This window comes from Calliphora vicina, chromosome 2 (assembly GCF_958450345.1).
Source record: "Calliphora vicina chromosome 2, idCalVici1.1, whole genome shotgun sequence".
In the NCBI taxonomy this organism is placed as follows: domain Eukaryota; kingdom Metazoa; phylum Arthropoda; class Insecta; order Diptera; family Calliphoridae; genus Calliphora; species Calliphora vicina.
The window spans coordinates 7825821-7849453 of record NC_088781.1 but is presented as its reverse complement, the minus strand read 5'-3'; the positions used below and the strand labels follow the sequence as shown (position 1 = coordinate 7849453).

The window sequence follows — 23633 nt, the reverse complement described above, 5'->3', positions numbered from 1 at the left end:
TAATATATTAACTGTGAAATAAATTTTCAAATTGTACCAAATGAATCATTGGTGTACCATTGTACTTTTTAAGATCAAATTGCCATCACTGGATTAGAATGAAAATAAAATTGGAGAAAAATTCAAGAAAATATCTCCCCATCAGAAAAAAAATATAAATATACATATATTCAGTTTCGGACGATGAAAACGATTATAAGCCACTGTGCGCCGGTTATAGTATGTAAATAAAATGTTTAAGAATGGCAACAGCTATTAAGATCAACCACAATTGAAATTGTTTATCTTCAACCAAAGCAAAGACTAATAAAGGTCCTACCTAGGGTTTTTATCCCAGGAATTCCCGGGACAAATTTCCCGTGAATTTTTCACTACCCGATTCCCTGGATTTTTAGTCGGAATTCACGGGAATTAAAAACTGACGAAACTACAAAGAAAACAAGTTAGAACTCTATTTTTTTTTAAGTGAAAAGTTTTGTTTTACTGTTTTTCGTTTATATCTCGGCAATAATAAATCACTTATTATTATTTATTTGGGGTTTTTCGAATGACCATTTAAAAAATCTTAACGATCTAGAAATACAGGTGAATAATCTTCAATGACAAGATTGATCGGTGCTAATTATTCCAGAAAACAATAGTAGAACAAAGTCCCCCACTTTTGATGGCGGCACCATTTGGTATTTTCCAGTATAGAATTGATTTTGGCCTTGAAAGGAAACACAGCAATATACCTTGGTAACAATGACAGCTTTATAATGAGTGTGTTTTGCAGATGTTGTATTATAAAAATTCAACTTTAAATCCAATAATTTGGAAATTTTCGAGATCAACATAAATTTTGTCTCTTAACTATTCAGTTAAATGTATTAAATTCATTCGTTTTACTAAAAGGCTTAAGAAATTTGTTTTTCAATTCATTTTGAAAATGATTAAAAGCTAAATAAAACTGAATGAAGAAAAAACATTTGAACTCAATTTGTAGTAGATTTGAATCAACAAAAATTTAATCATTCAAAGTTTTGAATAAATTTTGTTATTAATTAACTGCAAAATTAATTAAATTTAAATGAAGCTTTTGAAGGAAGCTAAAGAATTAGATATTGTGAATGGATTTATGAAATGAAAGCTGACATTTTTTAACTACGGATTAAGATTTTAGTAAATTAAGCTCAAATTAAATCAATTAATACAAAGCTCTATATATAATGATTATAACACTAAGTTTTTATATGAAATTTTGCTATAATATTCATAGTTTACAGTATTATTATATATTTCGGGAATAGCCGGGTACCCGGGAATGTAGAGACAATTTTTACCGATTCCCGGAAATCAAAAAAGGTCGGGAAATTAAAAACCCTAGTCCTACCAAACCATTAATCCTTTTATAACTGATATTTTGAGTGATTTATTTGTTTATAACAAAATATAAATCACAATTTGGGTATTTTGATTATATGGACGATTTATTTTTTAGTCTCTGGAATATACCTTTTACTATATTTTTCCTACTTTGGTAAATATAATCTTAAATTAAACTAATACAGTTTTTACGAAAACAAAATTTTATTTTGATTTATTTTATTTGTTTGTTCCATTTTAAATAAATTTAAATTAATCATTAAATATAAGCAATTAAATTAATATGTATTTATTAAAAACAAATCTTATAAAACATAAGAAATATATGGATGTAGTAGATAAATGTATGTAGGTATAAAATATGTTTTTAATAAAAGAAAACATAAAAAACACAGTGTACAAAATAGACAAGACAATATTAAGTAGTACGAATTAATAGTTAGTTAAGATGTGCGATCTAATATAAATTTAAATCTAAAATACATAAATTTAATTGTAACTCTGTTTTGTTTGGTAACATAAGGACGCTTAGATGTTGATTTCACATTACAATTATTAATATTTACGAACTCTCATTATTTTGCAAAAGTATTTAGAATACAGATTTGATATTTATAGCAAATTGTTTTACATTTCAAAGCATAAAAAGAATTATTGATATGACTTAATTTAAAACTAGTTTTTGTAGCGTTTTATAAACATTTACTTGCCGAATTTTTGGTTTTTGCTAGAAAATGTGAAAACTTATTTTCAGATTTCTGAAGACTTGTAAATCCATTATATAAAATTTGATTCAAATCAAGCATCGCACACCATTTAAATAGGTTCTTTCATTTAAATAGATTTATTTTTATATTTTAATTTTTTAAACATAAATTTACAAATAAAGTTTAAATAATTGTATTTCTTTTTTTATATAAACACAAAATAAATGCTAGTGGTAAAATATAACAAATATTTAAAACACTTTTTTGAAGAAAAAGAAAACAATAAAATATATGAATAATATAAATGTATTATGTATATTTTAATACAATTAAGGAAAACCAAAAAAGAGGAAAGCAAACCTTTCTTAAAAAATGACTATATATGTTGTTAATACAAAGAGGCTTACTAACTAAAGAAATGGAGGCATTTTAAAACACATTATTACTTTTTTTTTCTCATTAATATAATTTGTTTGACTCGTAGATCTCTTGCTTAGCCTAAGTTAAAAAAATTAATTCCTTTAAATTTGTTTTTCTTATTTTGTTTGTTAATGTTACTTATTTGAGGTTTTAAGCATAGAATTTGTAAAGATTTTTCAATGTTTGTTTGGTTTTTGTTAAAGAGTAAATTGGAGAGAGAAAAAATTGTTATTTTTTTAACTTTTCTGTAGTATTTCCTAAAAAGAATGTTTGTAAAGTTATTGAATATAGCTTTTTGTGTGTAGGTTGTGTTTTTGTGTGTTAGGTTAACTATTAGTTTAGAAGAAACAGTAATAAATTATTTTGCTCGATTTGTTGTTGTTGGAAATCAGTATTCTATGGGATTGGGATCACGTTTCTTACGTGAATATTTCAAGCCCAAATTATCGCTGATTTCATCGATAACTTCTAGAGCATAGTCAAGTTGTTCTTTGGTATGTGCAGCCGATAGACAATAACGTATACGGCCCTCCATAATGGGTGTGGCTGGGAAACCAACACCTACAACGGCTATATGGCGGGTGGTTAAGGTACGTACAACAGCTCTGTTTAGAAATGTAAAGCATTGTTTAAATTTGTTCTTCAAAGAAATATTTATTTCAAATTACATACCCTATCTTGGAGAATAGATACACCAACATCGGCACAACTGGCGAATCTTCATGGCCATAAGTAATAACACCCATTTGTGCTAAACGCTTGCGGAAATATCGTGTATTACGTGCTAATTGATTGATTTTTCGGCGTCCCATATCGCTGCCATCTAAGCCCATTATAATGCTCATGGATGTGTAAATTTGTTGAGCCACTGGCGGTGACATGGTAGAGGCATAACAATGTGCATGACTGTTTGTGCGTAAAAAGTCAACAAGTTTCTGAAAAATGGAAAAAGTTATTCTCGCGCAACGAAATTTATCTCTCGCTGTTAACTCACCTTTGATCCCGCAATATAACCGCCAGCACTGCCAAAACTCTTAGTGAATGTACCCATTAGAATATCAACATCTTTGGGATCAACACCAAAATAATCCGGTGCACCACCACCATTTGGACCCATCGCACCAATACTGTGCGCCTCATCTAAATACAAATATGCCTTGTATTTCTTTTTCAAGGCGACTATCTCGGGCAGTCGTACAATCGAGCCTTCCATACTGAACACACCCTCCACAATAATTAAGATTTTCTTCCATGGTTTGCCACCATTTTTGGTATTGCCATTCACCACACTATGCCTTAATACCCGTTCCAAATCTTTCATATTGTTGTGTTTAAACACCTTGGTGGTGGCACCCGACAAACGTATGCCCAATATAATAGAGGCATGATTTTTCTCATCACTTACAACCAAACAGCCGGGCGTGAGAAGTGAGGGTAAATTAAGGGCATTTGTGGCGAAACCCATGCCAAATACTATAGCGTCCTCCACGCCCAAATAACGGGCGGTCAGCTTTTCCAAATCATTATGCAGCTGAGTATTACCCAGCTCAACGCGGGGACTGCAAAGTGACAGACCCATTTCCTTGGTGGTCTTTTCCGAATTTTCAGCACATGGGCCAGAGTTGTCGGCAAAACCCAAATAATTATAAGAGCCCAAATTTAAGCATCTGGTCTCTGTGCCCGTAAATTCAAAACTCCAGCCATAATCATGTGTCACACGATCTTTTAAAGTTAACTCGGCTCCGGGCACACTGCAAATCGGACGATTCCAGCAGTCCCTAACACGCCGATACACATAACGCGAGTAAAAACTTTCAAATGCATCGTAGAGTGTAACGTAACCCTCACGATTCTCCTCCTTGGCAACTTTGGGTACGAACAGCAGTTGATTTAGATAGCCCAAGATCATGAGTAAATAAAAACCTAAATATGTAAAGCAGGCGGTATGTAAGGGCACCTCTTCAAATGAGGTCTTCTTAAAGTGTTCTTCTGCGGGTGTCAGCTTACGTTCCGCAGCCGATGGCTTGGCCGCAACCCCATAGTCTGCTGAGGCTGTGCCGTTGTTCTTTTGTGGAAAGTAGCCATTGGACTGAAAGAGAGAGAAATTATGGTAAATATTAAATAAAAAAAGTTTGCTCATAATGTTACTTTTTTATAAAAAGTAACACTTTTTCAATAAAATTTTTTATTGAATATTTTATTTTCGCTACTGTTTTTCCAATAATTTTATACAGAAATACATTTTTTCAAAGTTAAAGCTTTTTTACAAAAAGGGTTTAAAAAAATAATTTTTTTTTCATAGTTATTTCACTAATTTGCTTACAAATATTGAGATGTGTGTTTTTGTTCATATCTCTGGCATTTATGGATCCATATAATTTCTGTGACCTTTGGAAAGTTGATTTTAACTAACGTACGGACAGACGGACATGGTTACATCATCTTCCCTGTGTATGATTCAGAATATAGGGTGGCATATGAATATTGTAGAAATTACAAAACTAGTTCAATTGCGACAACAAAATATTTATAAAAAGGTTTTTTTATAAAACATCGTTTTGCAGTTACTTAAAAAAAATTGCTTCACTAAAAAAAATTTAAAAATCAATTTTTTCAAAAAAAAAAGGATTTGTTTACAAGAAAGTTTTTTTTACAAAAAAAGGTTAAAAGGCTATTTTCACAAAAAAAAAAAAGATTTACATACATGTAAAGCTTTATCACAAACAAGCAAGTTCTTTTATCATTTATGTAAAAATAATTTTAAAAAAACTTTTTCACAAAAAAAATAAAAAAAAAATTCATTAAAAAGTTTAAAAAAATTTTTACCTTAAATAGTATAAAGCTTTTTTGTTGGTTAGCTTTTTTTAAAAACGAACCCCCATATGCATAAACCAGGATGCACTAAGTAAGGTGAAATCAACAACACAGCTGATTTATTTATCTATTTTGAAAGTGCTTGAGTTTTGTCAAACTGAATTTATTTTGAAAAAATAATAAATTTTATTTTCAAAGAAGAAAATTTTTAAATCAAAAAACATGAATGAAAATGTGAATAAAAAGATTTCATATTATGAAATTTGGATAAAGCACTATTAAACCGTTGTTCTTTTTCAAATATAATTTAAATTTAACGGCCGTTTTTTAGTTAATATGCAAAAATAACAAAAGCTTTGTGTTTACATTGGTAACGGTTTTGTCAAAGATTATTTACATTGTGTGTAGACATAAAAAATAATAAATTTAAAAATTCTAACAAAAATTAAAATCTCTTTAATTCTGAAAAGCAACATTTTGAAGCAAAATTTTGCTAAAATCAATGTTAAAAAAATATACAAAATAATCAGGTGAGTATCAATAAAATTGAACTTAAAAAATAAACATCCCATTAAAAAAATCTAAAGGATGCCAAAATAAAATTTGTTTATCTTTTATTTGACAAATTCAATTTTGACATAACCTATGCACTTGTCAGCAAGAAATATTGTTTGTTGTCGAAACGCTCGCACCTTACTTATTACATCATGGCATAAACAGTTTTTAAATTTCTCAAAGGTTTATAAAAACAATTTTGAATGGAAATTTTGTTTTATAAACCTTTGATAAATTTAAAAATTGTTTATGCATTTGGGAGAAAGTTTACAAAGCATTTTCACAAACAGGCTTTTAAAAAAAAACTTTGATTTGATTTGATTAATTTAATTTAATTCAAATTTTATACGAATAAATTTGTTATCAGTGCATGAAGTCTAACCAAAAATGTGACGGATCCGAACAGGGGGTGTGGCACCACCCATACAAATTAAATAGTTTTTTTTCGAATATCTGGAGAACTATAATTGTAAAAGTATCTAAATTTTGTATGAATCAATTTCATATCACTGTAGTGGATTAGTGGGCGTGGCACCTATCATACAAACTAAATAGTTATTTTCGAATATCTGGAGTACTATAATTGTGAATGTTTTCAAACTATAGATGAATCAATTTCATATCACGACATGAAGTTTAACCAAAAATGGGAAGGTTCGGAACAGGGGGTGAGTCACCTACAAAACAAAGTAAGTAATTCTTAATAGCATGAGAACTATAATTGCAAGATTCTTCATACTTTGTCCGATAGCTCTCTTATAATTTTTCATGGTTTGCCTGAAAATGGTATGGATTGGATTAGTAGGCGTGGCAACTCCCATAAAATGTAAATAGTTAATTTCGAAGAACTAAACGATTCAATTTATTATCACTGCATGAGGTTTAACAAAAAGTCGGAAAAGGGGGTGAGTCACAAACAAAATAATTATTTCTAAATATCTTGAGAACTATAATTACAAAATTCTTTAAAATTTGTCCGAATCGGTATTGAATAAGTTATATTCATTTATATTTTTATAAAATCGTTTTAAATTTTTTTAAAATAGTTTAAAAAGCTTTTTCCATAATTAAAGTGTTTTTCTTTCAAAGAACATTTTTGATTTTAAAACGAATTCACATATTTTTGTGTTCTGTTAATCGAATCCAATCACGTTTTACTTTCGATTGTACAAAATCGTGCGATTTCAAGAACATCAATTTGTTTGTTTTTCAAAATCATTTATTTGTGAAACCACTTGATTTGCAAATGTTAAGCTGCCTATTTTATTAGAAAGTTCCCCAATTAAGAGCTTTTAAAATAGTTAAGACTAAAGATTTTAGAACGTTTATTGTCTGCCGTAATATATAAAAAAAGTAAAACATAGCAAATTTAAACATGATAACACAAATATCATGGACGAGACAGTGATAAAATCTCTAGGTTTATTGTTTATTAAACAAAAATTAAACCACAAATAGCAAATGTGTCATTATTAATAAAACAAAAAATAAATACAATAGATACTCCTACAATTATAAATATGTTCTTATCCATATGCAAATAAAGATAATATCTATCATGCATACATATAATATTTCATAATATTAATTTTTTAATTGATATTTTTTTTTGTTAACTAAATAGCAACAACATTTAAAAAAAGCGAAAATAAAATCGTTAAAAAAGCGTGTTATAAGCTAAATTTGTATGAAACAAAATCCATGTTACAGGGTTTGAATATTAATGAAATATATACAAACAAGTTAGGAGAAAAAAAGCAACTAAAGTTACGCATTAGTGGCGGTAAATGTATGTAAATTCATTTATTTTTCTTTACTACAATGTAGTAATTTTACTCAAAATAATTAAAATTGTGGATACTCATCATACGTAATGTTTTGTATACAATATTCATAAAAAATTAAAACTAAAAACACGCCACTCTTTATACTTTTTCGTAGTTTTAAATGCTTTTTAATAAAAAAAATAATTTGAGTCATTTTACGATAACAATTTTATGATGAGTTAGCGGTTGTACAATACATATCTTTTTTTTTGCTGTTGTCTATTAGTATTTGGATTTTGTTTATTTTGTTGAACTATATTATAAAACAACAATATTATTGTAAATATTTAATGTTTATTAGTGAAGCAATTTATTAGTTTGACTTGCATGTTTTTTATTGCGAGGGCGCTTGTAAATTTTTTTTAGATTTTTTTTTTTGCAGTTTTAGTTAAGTGGGGAGGTGTGACTGGAAATAAATAGAGGATTTTAAATGTAATTTTACAATAGTGCACTAATTGGAAGCTAAGTAGTGTTCTACAATAAAAATAATTTGAATAAACACTATTTCTAGGACTTATTACTACTCAAAATTGATTTTTAATGACATTGTGAGAAATAAAACAGTTTTATTCAAATTTAATGTCTAAGAGAGGTATGGATGGCGTAATTGAATTCAAAACTAGAATCGTATCAAAGCAAATTATGCAGGGTTTTTAAAACCAACGCACATAGTCGCTAAGAAAATTGGTAGGGAAAGCTCTTTTTTTATTTTTAAGAGATTTGAATATTTCATTTGATTTATTACAGATCAATTATAAAAAACAAATAAACTTGAGCCAGAATAAATTTACTTTCGAATTATAAAATTTAAATTCGAGCAATTATCCTAAACTACTCTAAATTTACAAAAACTATTAAAATTTGTTTCATATATAAAACCAACAAAGTAAATACTTTTGATAATAATAATAATTTATTTAATATTGTAATAATTATTTATGAGCACATACCACCAATTTACATTAAAGCACACAATAAATAATAATTGCTGTAATCAAATGTAAATAAACGTTTACATTAATTTAAACTATTATTTGTAGTAGCTATTTTAAAATTTGATTAGAAAAAAGAAGTAGTTTTTAGTAACCAATGTACTGGGCATGTACTTGTATGGTTGTTATAAACATATTTGTATGTTAATATTTTACTTTTATATGTCTATTAGCATCAAAGTGTTAAGTGCAATTGTAGCTAAAGCATAGAAACTTAAATACAAACACACTAATCTCGAAATAGTAGAAATTAAAATTAAAAACATTATAGAAATAGAAAAAAATCTTAAACATATTAACGATTTTAGAAGTTTATTTTACAGGCACTACTAAGTTTACTTGTTCATTCATTCCCATGACAATTGGATCTGCACTTCGAAACAACCTATTATTCTCTCGGCCAAAGATTGTAAACCTAACGACAGTTGTATGATCGCAATGTTTTTTCTCCAGCAAAGAACATTCCACAACAGCTGACCTGTTACAACAACTTGTAATTTGTTCATGTATAAACAGCCTCAAAAGTGATTTTTTCAGAACCAAACCTAATATTCGATTTTTTTGATTTTCATTATCTTAAATAATCAAATCACAGGATTTTCGATTTTTTTAAAAATTTGGTTAAACATTTTTGAAAATGTTAGATGGATAGATTTGAAGGGTTGTGTACTATAGAAGTACACTTCCGCTTGGAGACCCTTAGGATCCATTGTGATATCCTTTAGAAATATAACCCGGTGTGAACTTGATATGAAGAGAAGAAATGAAATTGAAGAGAAAACGGAAGAAGTCAGGTGACATAAAGATAAATAAAGTGAAAAACCCAGTCCCAAGAGAAAGAAAAAGGACTGGATATAAATATAGACTGGGATTCTCAGAGTCCCGTTACCTAAAATAGCCACCCTATTCCTCTGATAATGTCTAATAGATTTCCTAGATCATATCGAGCTATATCCCCGAATTCATCATGGAATCTTTCCCCTAGCCATATTGTAGTCTAGACAGTTACACAGTGTTGTGAATATTTTTCATACAAAAAATTTAAAATTGTTTTTCCGGTGTTTCTGAAGCAGGCCGTAGGAATTATTACAGTTTACTGTATAATTTGGTGGTGGATGGAGTTTGAAGTCAATCAATATTTTTTTTAGAAATTGTTTTAATGATAAATTTCTAACCTTTCACTTCACCTGTCAATGCCCTGCATTATCACGCAATAGGCTCCTTATTCAAAATTTCATTTTAATAAGGAAAAATTTCAGAAAAGTATTTTGTAATCTATAAAATTGATAGTGGAAGCGAGTAGTATATATTTTATTTAACATGTGTGATATATCTGCCGTTTTTAACTATTTAATTGACATATTGAGTGTATAACTAAAAAATGCGGTATTTTTTTCAAATGTTTAGCTTTTATTTTGAAACATTTGTACAATATAAATTTATTCAAAGTATTGACTAGAGTATCCAAAACCGAAACCGAAAACCGGTCAACCGGTTTTTTCATATTTGTTAAATCCACCGGTTTCGGTTTTTTTTAACTTTTCGGTTTTTTGACAAACCGGTTTTTGTAAGACGGTTAACCAGTTTTAATGAAATATATTTTCTAAAGCTCATTCAAACATATTTATGAAAATCTTTGATACCATTTTTAAAAATATTGATTTATTTTATAGAAAATTGTAGCATTTGACATTTCGTAAAAGATTTAAAATAATTGCATAAAGAATTCCAAAATGTTAAATTTCCATTAAATAAAAATTTACTATAAACCGGTTAACCGGTTTTTTTGAAGACAAAAACCGAAACCGCTTAACCGGGTTTTTTAAAAGACAATAATCGAAACCGGTTTTTTTCAAAAACATACTATTTCGGTTAAACCGGAAACCGGTTTATAAAATTTGCCGGTTTTTTGGACACTCTACTATTGACCATTGTTAGCAATGAACTTTTCCCATCATTATGGAACCATAACGATTCCATGTCAAAAGAACTGCTCATCTTTTGAGGCCAAGAACGAATCAAGCCTATTTCACAGTTCTGCATCGATCGAAACAAATAGTAGTCGGACGGGGCAAGGTCTGGACTATAAAGCGGTTGAGGCAAAACTTTCCAACCACTTCATTCTAAATACTTTTTAACAGGTATTGCAACATGTGACCGAGCATTGTCATTATGGAATATTACGGTTTCATGTTTGGTTGCATGTTCGCAATACTCGCTTCAAACGAACCAGTTGCGATCGGTACAGTTTCCCTGTGATGGACTGTCCAGATTTCAGCAGCTCATAATAGATTAGACCGTTTTGGTCCCACCAAATACAGAGCCCGGGCGATATTTGTCTTCCGTGTCAAAATCACCACTTCTGAACCGCACAAACCAACTCTCGCACTTTGAAACCGAAGAACACATTCACCATAAACTCCAGTGTGTTTTAGCGGCACTTTATTTCAAATTAAAAAAGTAAAGCAAAACTTCCCTTTGACGCTTTGTTGGTACAAAATTCGACATTTTCGAAGCAAAAAAAAAAAAACTATAATGTTCAATAACTAACTGAGACTGACAGACAGACATGTTCCCTTTAAAGTGACATATAAAGACAAAAACCTCGTTCAAAAGGTACACCTTCTGTTGTGAATTCTGCATTTTTAAGTTATACAACCAATACGTTTTGGTTCTTTTGTATCGATAGTTTTTGAATCTTTTGTAGGATACAGCATAACAACAAGAAATAAAATTATTAAAATATTTTGTATAAAAATATTAATTTTCAGAAAAAAATTGTGCACGTTTTCTAAATAAACTATTCGAGTATTTTCTTATAGTTTTTTTTTATTAAGTGCACAGTTATTTAATTTAGGAATGTCAATAGTTCATTTATGTTAAAGTGGTCAGTGAATATTATTTAACTACAAAAACAGAAAAATTTACATTATTATAAACATAGATACAAATATTTTGAAATCAGTGTAGAAAAATGTGTATGTACACATTGTATGTTTTGTAGTCAATAAAAATACAATTATATATCTAACTATTAATAGAAAACAGTAGCATTGAATACAACGGCCCTACAATATACAATATATTAACTGAAATTATTGATTATGAATTAGATTTACTTGTTATGCATCATTGATTTAGATAATGATCCTAAAAGTTATATCTAAACATATATTTGTTTGCATACAACAACTAAGTAAGTATGTTAAGCTAATTGGAAAAAGGGAATGATAGGTAATCAGTTGTATTCAATTATTTAATTTATTTGGTAGAAAAATAATGAAACGATAGATATATCCAGCTAAATAATATGGGCATTTTACCGTTTTTAGTTAAAACTATATAAATTGCAAAAGAAGGCAACTGATTAGGGGACAAAAGTTATTTTAGTTACGTACGCGATTAGATAAGCTGTGAGCAACATACATACATGTTTGTATATAAAACTTCAACTTAAATTAACAGTCTCATGAGAAATTTGAAATAAAAATGGCCATATAAAGCTAGCTATAGATAGATACACATAGATCGGAAACTCTCCTGTCAAAGATGTCAAAAACCTAAGTGGTGAGAATCTATTAGTAAAAAAAAAACTATGTGAAAACAAAAACAACACTTGTAGCAGTGATTTTTGGAGTATTTTTTTTTTTGAGTTTCTTTTTTTTAGGTTCCTTTCTATGTAGATTTCTCTATGAAACTAGCATATTCATATAATATTTATAAACTATTTTTTTTTGTGTGTTGACATTTCAAGCCTTAAAATTAAAACGGAAATTCAAAGACAAACAAATTTTGGCAACTTAAATAGTTGTATAAAAACCTACATATTTATTTTCATGTAAATAAATAATGGCCCTGTAAATAGATATTTACATGAAAACACAATAACACAAATGTCAATGCAAAATTAAATGGAAAATGCCCTAAGTTTAGCACTTAAAGCAATGACTAACTAAATAGAAAAATATTTTAATTTATTTAGGTAATTAATTTAATTTTTTTTTTTTTGCTATTTATAATGTACAACATTCATATAAACAAATTGTATATACATACGCTATTATGATTCATCCTATTCCGTTCAAAAATCCCTCTGGTATGTACAAAAAACAAATAGAACAATTCAACTGCAACTGATAAGAGAAGGTACGCTCGTTATTCAATCATTTCTTATCGATTTTATGGACGAATTATTAACGAATCTCACATGGCTATAGATAATGATAAAGCAAGTGTGTGTATATGTTTTCAATAGATTGGAATTTTGTTAACGCAGTGCAATTAATTTAACTACATTGAAGAACTTAGATTTCAAGGAAATAATATATAAAAAAATGTTAATACCATGCACAAACTTATTAAAATTATTACATTAGAAAATATTTTGTTTAGCCATTTTTATGTTTGAATGAAAATGTTAATTGAACTTTTTGAATAACTCATCAATGTGATTAAAATATTGAAATAAATTAAATATTTTTGCAGACAAAAGTTATATTAAATATGTTTTTTAATGTTGAAAAACATTAACAGTAAATTTTTGTATAAAAAACTAAAAAATTATTTGAAAATTGAGATTTTATTTAATGCAAATATTTAAAATAAATTGTCTATTCAAGTTTATGAATCAGGCAATAATTAATTATGATATATACATAGATACTATTAGAATACAAAAGTAATTAATTTGAATTTAAATGTTTACATTAAACCAAAACATTTTCTAGGTATTTTGGATATGAAATTATTCATACACTTTAAGTATGTTTTTATACAATTTGTATATAGTTTTTCAAAATCGTAGGTATAGAAAATTTAATTGTTTATTCCTATAAATCTATGTGATCCAAATCGAAAAGTTTTTTCAAAGACGTTTTTAGATTAAAAAAATTTTAAAAATATTTTTTTTTAATTTTTAAACAAACGTTTTTTCAAAAATAATTTTAAAATTTTTTTTCAGTAATAAATTTGAAGAAAAAAAATTTAATTTATTACTGAAAAAAAAATTTTTTTTGGTGAAAAAAAAATCGAGTTAAAAATATTTTTCCCGATTTTTACCCATTGTAGGTCCGACTATGGCATTATATACAATGATCTTTGATATATTAATCCATATTTTCTATATTAATAACATATTAATAGAGATATAGATTACAAATAGGTAAAAAATCGATGTTGTCCTGGTTTTTTCCTTATATCTCAGCCATTTATAGGCCGATTTTCGATTTTAAATAGCAGCCGAACCGGGTCTATTGCTGATGTATTGAGGTATAAATCATGTAAGTTATTTTGGAGCTATGGAAAGTTTATTTCAACATACAGATGGACTGACGTACATGGCTATATCGACTCCGCTGTCTATAACGATCCAAAATATATATACTTTATGGGATCGCAAATGAAAAATGTAGAAATTACAAATGGTGAAGGGTATGAAAACTTATGTTATCCAATTAACAATATGTACCTAAGAATTTTGAATTAATGAATACAAAACCACTACAAAATATGGTCACTCTACAGAAATTAGAGCAGTTCTAAATGTCAAAATGAAATTAACTTTCCAATAAGAAAAAAAAATGACAACAAAAACATTGTTTCTTGTTGTTGTACCAAAAATATGCAAAACAAAAAAGCTGTCATATACAATTTAAACTAGTTGTACAAAATTCTTTGTTTGTTTTTTTAGGAATATTAATTAATTCACATTTTTATCTACGAAATCAAAAAAAAACACAAACAAGCACGCCTTTTTTTATAGCTTCGCTGTAGCAGCGTTTAAACGCGTAACGAAAAAACACTGCAATAAAAGATGCCAGACAGACAATTGTAACCAATTATTTTCTATGCAAATAAGAATCGAGCACTCACTATTCAAAATAATTGACTAGTTGTTGTAATTAAAAACACTTTTCAGTTATAAATTACTAATAAGAATCCTTTTACATGTTTAATTAAGTTGCCTAGTTTATATCTGGCAACTCCATGTTCTATCATTAAAATCACACCACCAACACAAGTAGCTAAATTTATAGGTTTTTTGCTTTTTTTAACATATTTTTAATTTTTACTTTCATTCCTTAATTAGTGCAACAACTTGAGGTTTTTTTCACACACATTTTAAATTATACTTTTTTGATTAATTTACACACACACACATCCCATTTACCTTGATGCCATTACCGTTCATGGTCACTCCATTATTAGCCTTGAGACCATTTTTTCGTGTGCGTATTTCCTTGTATGCCGGTGCTGCAAATTTTTTCTCATGCAGCTCCCGGTCATATTCGATTTGTTGTTCTATTTCTGCTGTATTGTTAGTTAAGGTACTGCTGGAGCAGCTACTGCCAGCAGCTGATGATGATGTTATGATGCCGCTTTCGGCGAAAGTACCGCCGTCAAGGTTTCCCATTTTATTTTCCAATTCTATCTGTCGTCACCACCGCAGCAACTCACTAGCCAACAAATTTTATTAGACACTTTTCAATCACAAGAATTCTTTTTAAACAAGAAATTCTTATCCAAAAAGCCACCACAAAATGAGTAACTACAACGACGGACAAACCCGACTAAGAAAAAAACTACAAACCAGTGGACACTGAACGAGGTAATATCTGTCAAACAGCTGATTATTATGGTTTTAGTTTGCTGTATGATACAACTGTCAATATAATATGTGTTTGTTGTTGCCAAAAATCCAACTACCCCAACAACAACAGGCAGACATTGGCAGAGTCATATCATTTTACAATAACAAAATGCCTGTTGTTTTTGTACTACTGCTTGTTTTGTGGAACTGTCACTACCTTTTTGAGTGTGCCCTAGTGCCTGCTTAATTAACTGTGATGGTAATTTAGCAATATTTCTTGTTCAGTGTACCCTAGTTGCATTTTTTGTTTACTTTTTATTTATTAAATTTTCTTACAAATTTCCATACAAAATTTGTTTTATAAACTTGAAATAAATTTAAAAAATGATTAGCGGTATTCACAATGTAGACTACTTGGCCTGTAAATGTAGTAAAAGAGCACAATATCAAAAAACAAAATACATTTGAAATTGAAATGTTTGTCAATAAATAGCTTTTCTGCTTTTTTACTAGGCCAAGTACTCTACATTGTGAATACCGCTATTGTGAATTTATACAATTTCTTATAACTTGGTATTCGTATGAAGACAAAAATTGGAATGATAATTAAATTTATTCTCTAAACAATGTCGACATTTATGAGTTGGCAGAAAAAATAATGCTTACCGACAGAAAATAACTTCAAATCTTTGACTTCACAGAAACACATATGTTTCTTATGTGCATAATATCCAGCGCTTCTCCTAGGAGATCAGTAATCATCAAGCACTTATGGCAATTTTACATAGGGTGCTTGACGACCGACTTCAAGCTTATTTTTTTTGTGCTGCCCTGGAAGAAAAATTTCCAACCGTGAAAAACTCGTGCTGAATTTTATTGTGTTGTAAATGTAGTGAGTATTTGAATTGTAGCGATTTTCAAGACCTAGATACTAGAGTTCTATAGTTGTAAACAAAATTATACAATTTTTAAAAAAAATCATAAATTTTTTTTAAACAATTTATTGTTAGACTTTTTTCCTACCAAAATAGCCGATTTCGACATTTTTTAACAAACGTCATTCATTTCAATGGTAAATTCACAGCCGTAACGATTTAAAAAAATCGAAAATTTAAAAAAAACATTTTTGCAAAAATTTAAATAAAATCGAAAATTTTTCAAAGCAAAATCAATTTTATTTTCCAAAAATTAAAATTTTTTTAATAAATCTGGAAATCACTAATTTTACAAAAAATTATAATTATTATTAAGTTACAAAAAATTATAAATTTAAAAAAAATTCAGATCGTTAATTCCACAATTTAAATTGAAAACAATTGTGTTATTTTTTCCACCCATCTCATCACTGCATTACTTCATGTTCATCATATTCTTTCTAAAATTGATATATAAAAAATTTATACATGTATAAATAAATACAAATGTTTTAAATATCAACCACAAAATTATAAATCACAATTTTGGTATGTATTTTTATTATGTGGACGAGTTATTTTGGTCTCTGGATTATTTATTATAGGGTATTTCTATAAAACTTTCTTTCGCTCTCTCACATCCTACATTTCAATTTACTTATTTACGGTTTAATTTACAAACCTACTTCAGAGCGCCTTTCTTCCTCTTTCCTATTCTTTATCACTCTTTAAAAAACTAACAAAAAAATGCCAGCGGTTATTTTTATTCATTGAGTGTGATAAATATGTATAATCAAATTTCGCGCCAATAAAATTCACCTTTGTTGGCAGTACCGTGTCAAAATTCACCACCGATAATAGAGGTTTTTTATGATAATTCTAATTTTATTCCCCACTTTTTCTATATTCACTACTCCAGAATGGTGAGTATCTCAAATTCACAAATGTCCCAAAAAATAGAGAAACGCTTTTAGTGTTGGAAAACGAAATGATTGAAAAGCAATCGTTTTCAACACACTTTTAGGACTATTTACCAACACTATCAAAAAGCCTTTTTAGTAACCCAACATCTGGTAACTTCTCACGATTAAAAAACAACTCTGTTATTTTGACATTTTGAATGAGTAAAATGAAAAAAGCTTTGAGCCGGAAAAAAGGCTTTTTAAATTTCAAAGAAAATAGATTTTGCAAAATATACATTGATAATAAAATCTAAGATATATTTTATAAAATTAATTTAAATAAATATAATCTTATTCCAACAAGAAAGCAACACAGATATAATTTAATTTTCACATACAAATAAAAATAATAACAAATTAGGAAGCTCTAAAAAATATACACAAACAAAGAGACCCACTGCAAAAGAAGAAGCAGATGAAAAAAAGCACTGCGTACATAATTTGAATCATTTACAATTTGCTTTTTGAAGTGCAACCATCAAATACGCGACGACCATTTAGTTGTGTTTTTAATTCAAATAAAAAAGGAGCCGCAATATAAACTTGAAAATTGTTAAACAGACATTCATATTAACCAAAAATAGTATTAAAAAATATATTTATAAAATATTTTGTGATTAAACAAGAATTTTTTATTGGAAAAAATTGTGAAATTCAAGGAAAAGGGGTTGAGAAGAAAAATATAAAAAGTCCTCAAAGAAAAAGCGTGAGAGAGAACGATTAGAAAAAAAGAGAGTTTTGTTTCTGAGCGAAAGGGAAAAGTGTCAAGTCAAGAAAAACAATTGACCAAACGAAACAGGGTGTGTGTGTGAAAAGTGTGATAAAAAACCCCATACGTCACTTTTCGTTGAAATAAATTTTCACAACCAATTGGACAAATAAAAAGAAACGTCCTTTTCTCTATTCTACAAAAATGGATTTCAATTTTACCGATTTAAAAAAGGAAGCTGCTGCCACAGCTGACGATATATTCAGTCATACAAGTGAAGCAACCAAACAAGTGGGTCAGGATTTACTAGGACACCTTGGTGGAGGAGGACGTCAAGATGACAATTCTCACACTGAACAGAGCTTTGGCAACGACCAAAAAGAAATGGATTTTGAGCATGTAGATCCACAAACATTCGTACAACGTATGTCTGCTGGAGCCAAAGAGGCTCAAGAACAATTGGATGCCAAATTTTCACAAACTAAAGAGGATTTGGATGATTTCTTTGGTCAAACCAGCAATAATGCCAAGCAAGGTGTGGCTGCTGCCACCAATGATTTTATGAATGCCGAACGCGGTTTTATGACCGGTGCCGGTGATAAGGCCAAGGATATTGAGAAAAAGGCAGCCCAGGCTGTCGATGATCTCTTCGGTTCACACTTGGGCAGCGGTGACAATAAATTCGAAGCCTCTGCTCCCCTCGACGATAATGTGCAATCTGCTAACAACAATTTCAACAACTTCATGGATGACAATGCTCCCATGACCACATTTGGTAAAACTTCGACCACTGCTTCTGCTATTAGCAAAGATTCAGACAACGATTCTCCTTCCATTTCTTACAACCCCTCACCGGTTAAGAAAATACCTGCTACCGATGCTTTGAAAGAACAGGATAATGAAAAATTCATTTCATCTGAAGATCTTTTGGGCGACTTTAAGGAAGAGCGCACCGCTACTCCCGACTCACAGGCTTCCGCTAAACTTCCCACACAAACTAAAGCACCACCAGCCGTACCAACTACAGACTTGGATAACGAAGACGATGATGAAGACTTTGTTCAAGCTGAAATACCAGCTAAACCAGTCGAACAAAAGATTGCGGCTCCTGTTATAGAACCCACACCAGTTCCAGTGGCTAAACCAGCTCCGGTTGTACCGGAACCGGCTAAAACTCAGCCACCACCACCAGTTCAAGAAACAAAAAAAGAAACACCAACTCCTGTTGTTATCGAAACAAAGCCCAAGACTACAAAGACTACTACGAATGCACAACAACCAAATATTGTGTCGGTCGAGGATATTTTCTACAAATATGGTTTGGGTAAGTTTTTTTTTTTCTTATTTTCTATAAAACAATTTTGATAATTTCATCTATTTGTATTGGAAATTTGAAACATTTGTGTCTACAGAACATTAAAAAAAGCACTCTGAAAGTTTTAAAAAAGCCGGTCAAAGTTATAAATAAATTTAGCAAGTTTTTTATTCTCATACAAAATGTTTAATTTGAATTGAAGCTCATTTAGTGGGCTTATGCGATTCCTAATGCTTTGATTTAAATATGATATTAATTTTATTTATTGAGTGCTTTTATGATGGTCTGTAGGTCATGTAATATTTGTTTTACATGTCAATTTTCATTTTGTTATACTCGTTAATTAAACAATTGTTGCAGCTTTTTTGTTTGTTTATTTAAATTGTTATAAATTATTCTGTTTGAGGTTTTTCGTTTATTTAATCTAATCACAAGTTAAACACATGAGCATGTTTGTTTAGTTATCAACTAAATGCAGAAATATAAAAAAAACTTTACATACATAAACTATTGAATATTGTATTTTGAAATTTGACTTTTGTACATGCTAATGCAAGAAAAAAAGAATATTCTTTGCATTTCCTTGCGTCATACTTTTTAATATCCTTGTTTAGGTTGTGTCGAGTCCTAAAAGTGGTACCAAATATTTGTTCATTGCTTATATGCTCTAATAATTATTGTATTTTAATTTATGTTAAGTAAAATATATTGAAATATTGTTGGTTAGTTTGTAAGTGACAATGTTAGTGACTGTCTGGTAGACTATTAAACGCCTAGTGACACGTTATTTTTCGATTTTGTTAGATACACTTTTTTTCTCTGTTTTATTCCATTCGTGTTTATTATTTAGCATTAAAACTTTTTATTTGTTTGTTATGAATCATATTTTTGTGCTGTTGTTGTTGTAGTGAAAGAACACTAGATAATGATGTCATACCCACAGCAACAATAAAAGCTACAATGAAAATACATGTAGATGAATATAATAATCATTTCGAATCTATGACTTTCAACTGATTAGTTTAGTTATTGATTTATTTTCCCGAAATCCTTTACAAATTTCAATTTATTCAAGTTTTTTTTAAAATACTTGATTTCGTTATTTATAAAGAATTTGGCTTTATCACTTTTATTTAAACATATACATACCGGCTTTTTTTGTTTATTGCATTATTTTTTTAAATACATTTAACAAAAATGAGTCATATGATTGTGAATTTATTTATTTCTCTATATTTAGAAATGTTTCATTTCATTTTAATTTTGCTTTATATTTTTCAAAACTTGCCACATTTCTTTTTGAAAGGTATTTAATTTTCTTTTAAACTGTTTCTTAACTTTAAAACATTATCATGTTTTTTTTGCTGTTTTCATCTTTTAAAGCTTCACTTGTTATTGAGTTGGCTGGAAAGTCTTAAAAATGCTCGTCAAACAATTACTTCTGTTACCAAGAGCGTGTTTCTTGGTTTTATATTTTCTTTCTTTTCTATTTCCTTAAAGTTTTTTTTTCTAGCCGTCATGTCTGAAGTAAAAAAAAATAGAATTACTAGCATTTCTAATTATTTAACTAAACACTTGAAAATAAAAAGTAGTGGGGATTATTCATTATTATGTTTTGAAGAACTTTCAAAGTACCTGGTCTATGGTTGGTATAAAAACATGAAGGTTAAAGATTTATATATACATACTTTGTTAAAGTAGAAAATCATAAAAGTATAACACTTTTAGAAGACATTAAATTTAAAGAACATGAGTACTTTTAAACTTTAAATTTTAAATATTTTTGCAATTTTCTATAGAAAAAACTGTTATACAGAAAGTTTTTCAAAGAAAAAACTGGTATACAGAACATTTTATGTACAGAAAGTTTTTCAAAAAAAGAACTGGTATACAGAACATTTTCTGTAGAAAAAACTGTTATACAGGAAAAAGTCTATAGAAAGTGTTATAAAGAATATTTTCTATAAGTTTGTTTTTGTATAGAAAATATTCTTTATAACACTTTCTATAGACATTTTCCTGTGTAACAGATTTTTTCTACAGAAAATGTTGAATTGGTATACAGAACATTTTCTGTAGAAAAAATCTGTTATACAGGAAAATGTCTATAGAAAGTGTTATAAAGAATATTTTCTATACAAAAAAAAACTTTTATACAGAAAGTTTTCTTTATATCTTCCATAGCTTTTCTATATAGAAAAATACAGAAATTTTTCTGAGAAAACTGTTATAATAATTCAACAGAAAAATTGCTATACAGAAAATTTTCTATGAAAGAAAACTATAATAAAGAAAATTTTCTATAGAAAAAACTGTAATACAGAAAATTTTCTGTAGAAATAGTTATAAAAACAAATTATATTGCAAATTTTCTATAAAAAACAGTTGTTCTATATAAAAACAAAAAAATGTTCTTTAGAAAAAAACAGTTATACAGAATTTTTTAATGGATAAGGTTCGGTATAACAGTTTTGTGTATAACAGTTATACAGAACAATTCCAAAACTAAATTTTCTAAAGAAAAACATTTCTTTAGAGAAAACTGTTATACACAAAATTTTCTATAGTAAAAAAACTGTTATACACAGAATTTCCTATAGAAAAAACTACTATTTCCAATAAGAAAAAATTGTATACACAGAATTTTCTATAAAAAAGACTTATACAAAGCATTTTCTATGGAAAAACTGTTATACTGGGAATTTTTTTATAGAAAAAACTTACACACATAATGTTCTATAGATAAAATTGTTATACACAAAATTTTCTATATAAATACTATTATTCAGAAAACTGATTATAGAAAAAACTGTTACACAAATTATTTCCTATAGAATTTTCTATAGAAAAACTGTTATGCACAAAATTTTCAATAGGAAAACAAAATATTCTACTAAAATTTTCCATCACTAACACACATTATTTTCTAATTTGATAAAGCTAGAGGATTGAATTAAATCTATGTTTTGTCATCACTTTGCCTAAATCATTAGAAATATAGTGAAAATTTAACAACTTTAGAATATCTAATAAAAGATAAATTTAAGGAAAAATTGCAAATGAAACATTTTCTGCACTAAGGATCAAAATTATCCAAAAATAGTGGGTGTATATTTTGAACTAAAATTTCAATTATTTTTCTGCAGATAAAAATCTATTTATATACTTTAATAAAATCAATTATGTATCTTAAAAAATATTTAAAATTATATTTATTTTTTCTGATTTAAAATAATTTTCTTGCTCAACATTATTTTCCTTTTGTTCTTAATTTAATTGTTGGCCAGCCAACAAGTCTTGTCTTGTGTTTTATTTGCTTTCTTTCTGCAGTTCCATCATCTATTTTATTGAAAATCTTTTTAATATATTTATATTTTTTTATGCGCTCCAATTGGAATACATATTTCACATGGTGTTGTTTGTTTTGCATTGCTTTTCTTTTCATTGTCATTGACATGAATTGTTGTTGTTGTTGGTTTTTTCCTGTAGTAAGTAGTCCATATGTATCATGTGTGTTTGTTTTGTACTTCAGATTTGGGTGATGCTAGGCTAGCGGTACGCTGTTGTCTACAGCCTGAGCACATTTCATTTTATAGATGCCAAGTTGATAAAAGAAAGAATAAAAAGTAACAAAAAAAAACTAAGTTTGGAATTTCTCTTGTGGGTATCTTTTGGTTTTTCAATTAGTTTGTATGAACATTTCAAGACCTCTTGTTTTTTTTTCCTTATTTTTTATTTTTTGCTTGGCATGTGGTGTGTGTCGTGGTAAAAAACTATTTTCTTTTTATTTTTATTGATTATGTTCGATTTTATTTTTAAGCAGGAAAAATACATTGTCATTTAAAACACTAAAAATGCAAAATATCAATGCTAGGGCTTGGTTAGGTTGGTTGGTTGTTTGTATTATTGTCTAGGAATTCCATTTATCTTACATTTTTAGTTCTTTGTGACATTTATCGTTGGTTTTATTTTTATTACAAAAACTTGAAACGGTAATTAAGCTCCTCCTTTTGCTGGTTGCTGTTAAAGTAAAAAAGAAAGTAATTGTTACTATTACTCATATAACCACGTTTTTTAAACTCTTTAGTAATTTAAGCTTTATTTAAATTTTTCGAAAAAAGTAAATATCGGTATTGTGTTGTGTAAATTATTTATTAGATTCGTGAACAGTTTTCATGAAATGTTTGCTGGAATTCTATTGTAAATCTGCTAAAATATGGTTCCCCAAGAAATATCTGTCTAATAGCACAGCGTAGGTCAGTTCGCTGGATCTTGTAACGCATCCTATGTAAAATTAGAAGTGGTAGCTTTTATAACAAAATATTTATCATAAACTATAAAATTTGGAGATATTCAATTGAAAATTCAATTCGAAATTATTAAAATACATCTGATTTTCAATTTGAACATCAAAATTAATATCGATCTGCACAGAAAATGCGAAAAAATAATCTAAGCTATTTAG

General features: G+C 28.4%; 2 protein-coding genes across 3 annotated transcripts in view; one reads left to right on the top strand and one right to left on the bottom strand.

The window, feature by feature from the left end:
- Positions 1 to 1550: 1550 nt before the first annotated feature.
- lace lies at positions 1551 to 15266 on the bottom strand. The gene is made up of 4 exons (XM_065499891.1): positions 14849 to 15266; positions 3487 to 4581; positions 3165 to 3427; positions 1551 to 3097 (listed from the first exon to the last, which is right to left on the bottom strand). Exons 1-4 carry the CDS (start codon positions 15089 to 15091, stop codon positions 2881 to 2883), a joined length of 1818 nt encoding a protein of 605 aa, XP_065355963.1. The 5' UTR covers positions 15092 to 15266; the 3' UTR covers positions 1551 to 2880.
- A 2344-nt stretch (positions 15267 to 17610) lies between these two features.
- Positions 17611 to 23633, top strand: part of Rtnl1 (Reticulon-like1) — a 44923-nt gene continuing 38900 nt past the window's right edge. For both annotated transcript variants that reach the window (XM_065500963.1, XM_065500962.1), the window contains exon 1: positions 17611 to 19177. In XM_065500963.1, coding sequence (XP_065357035.1) covers positions 18058 to 19177 — 1120 coding nt within the window. In that variant the 5' untranslated portion in view covers positions 17611 to 18057. The remainder of the gene's footprint in view (positions 19178 to 23633) is intronic.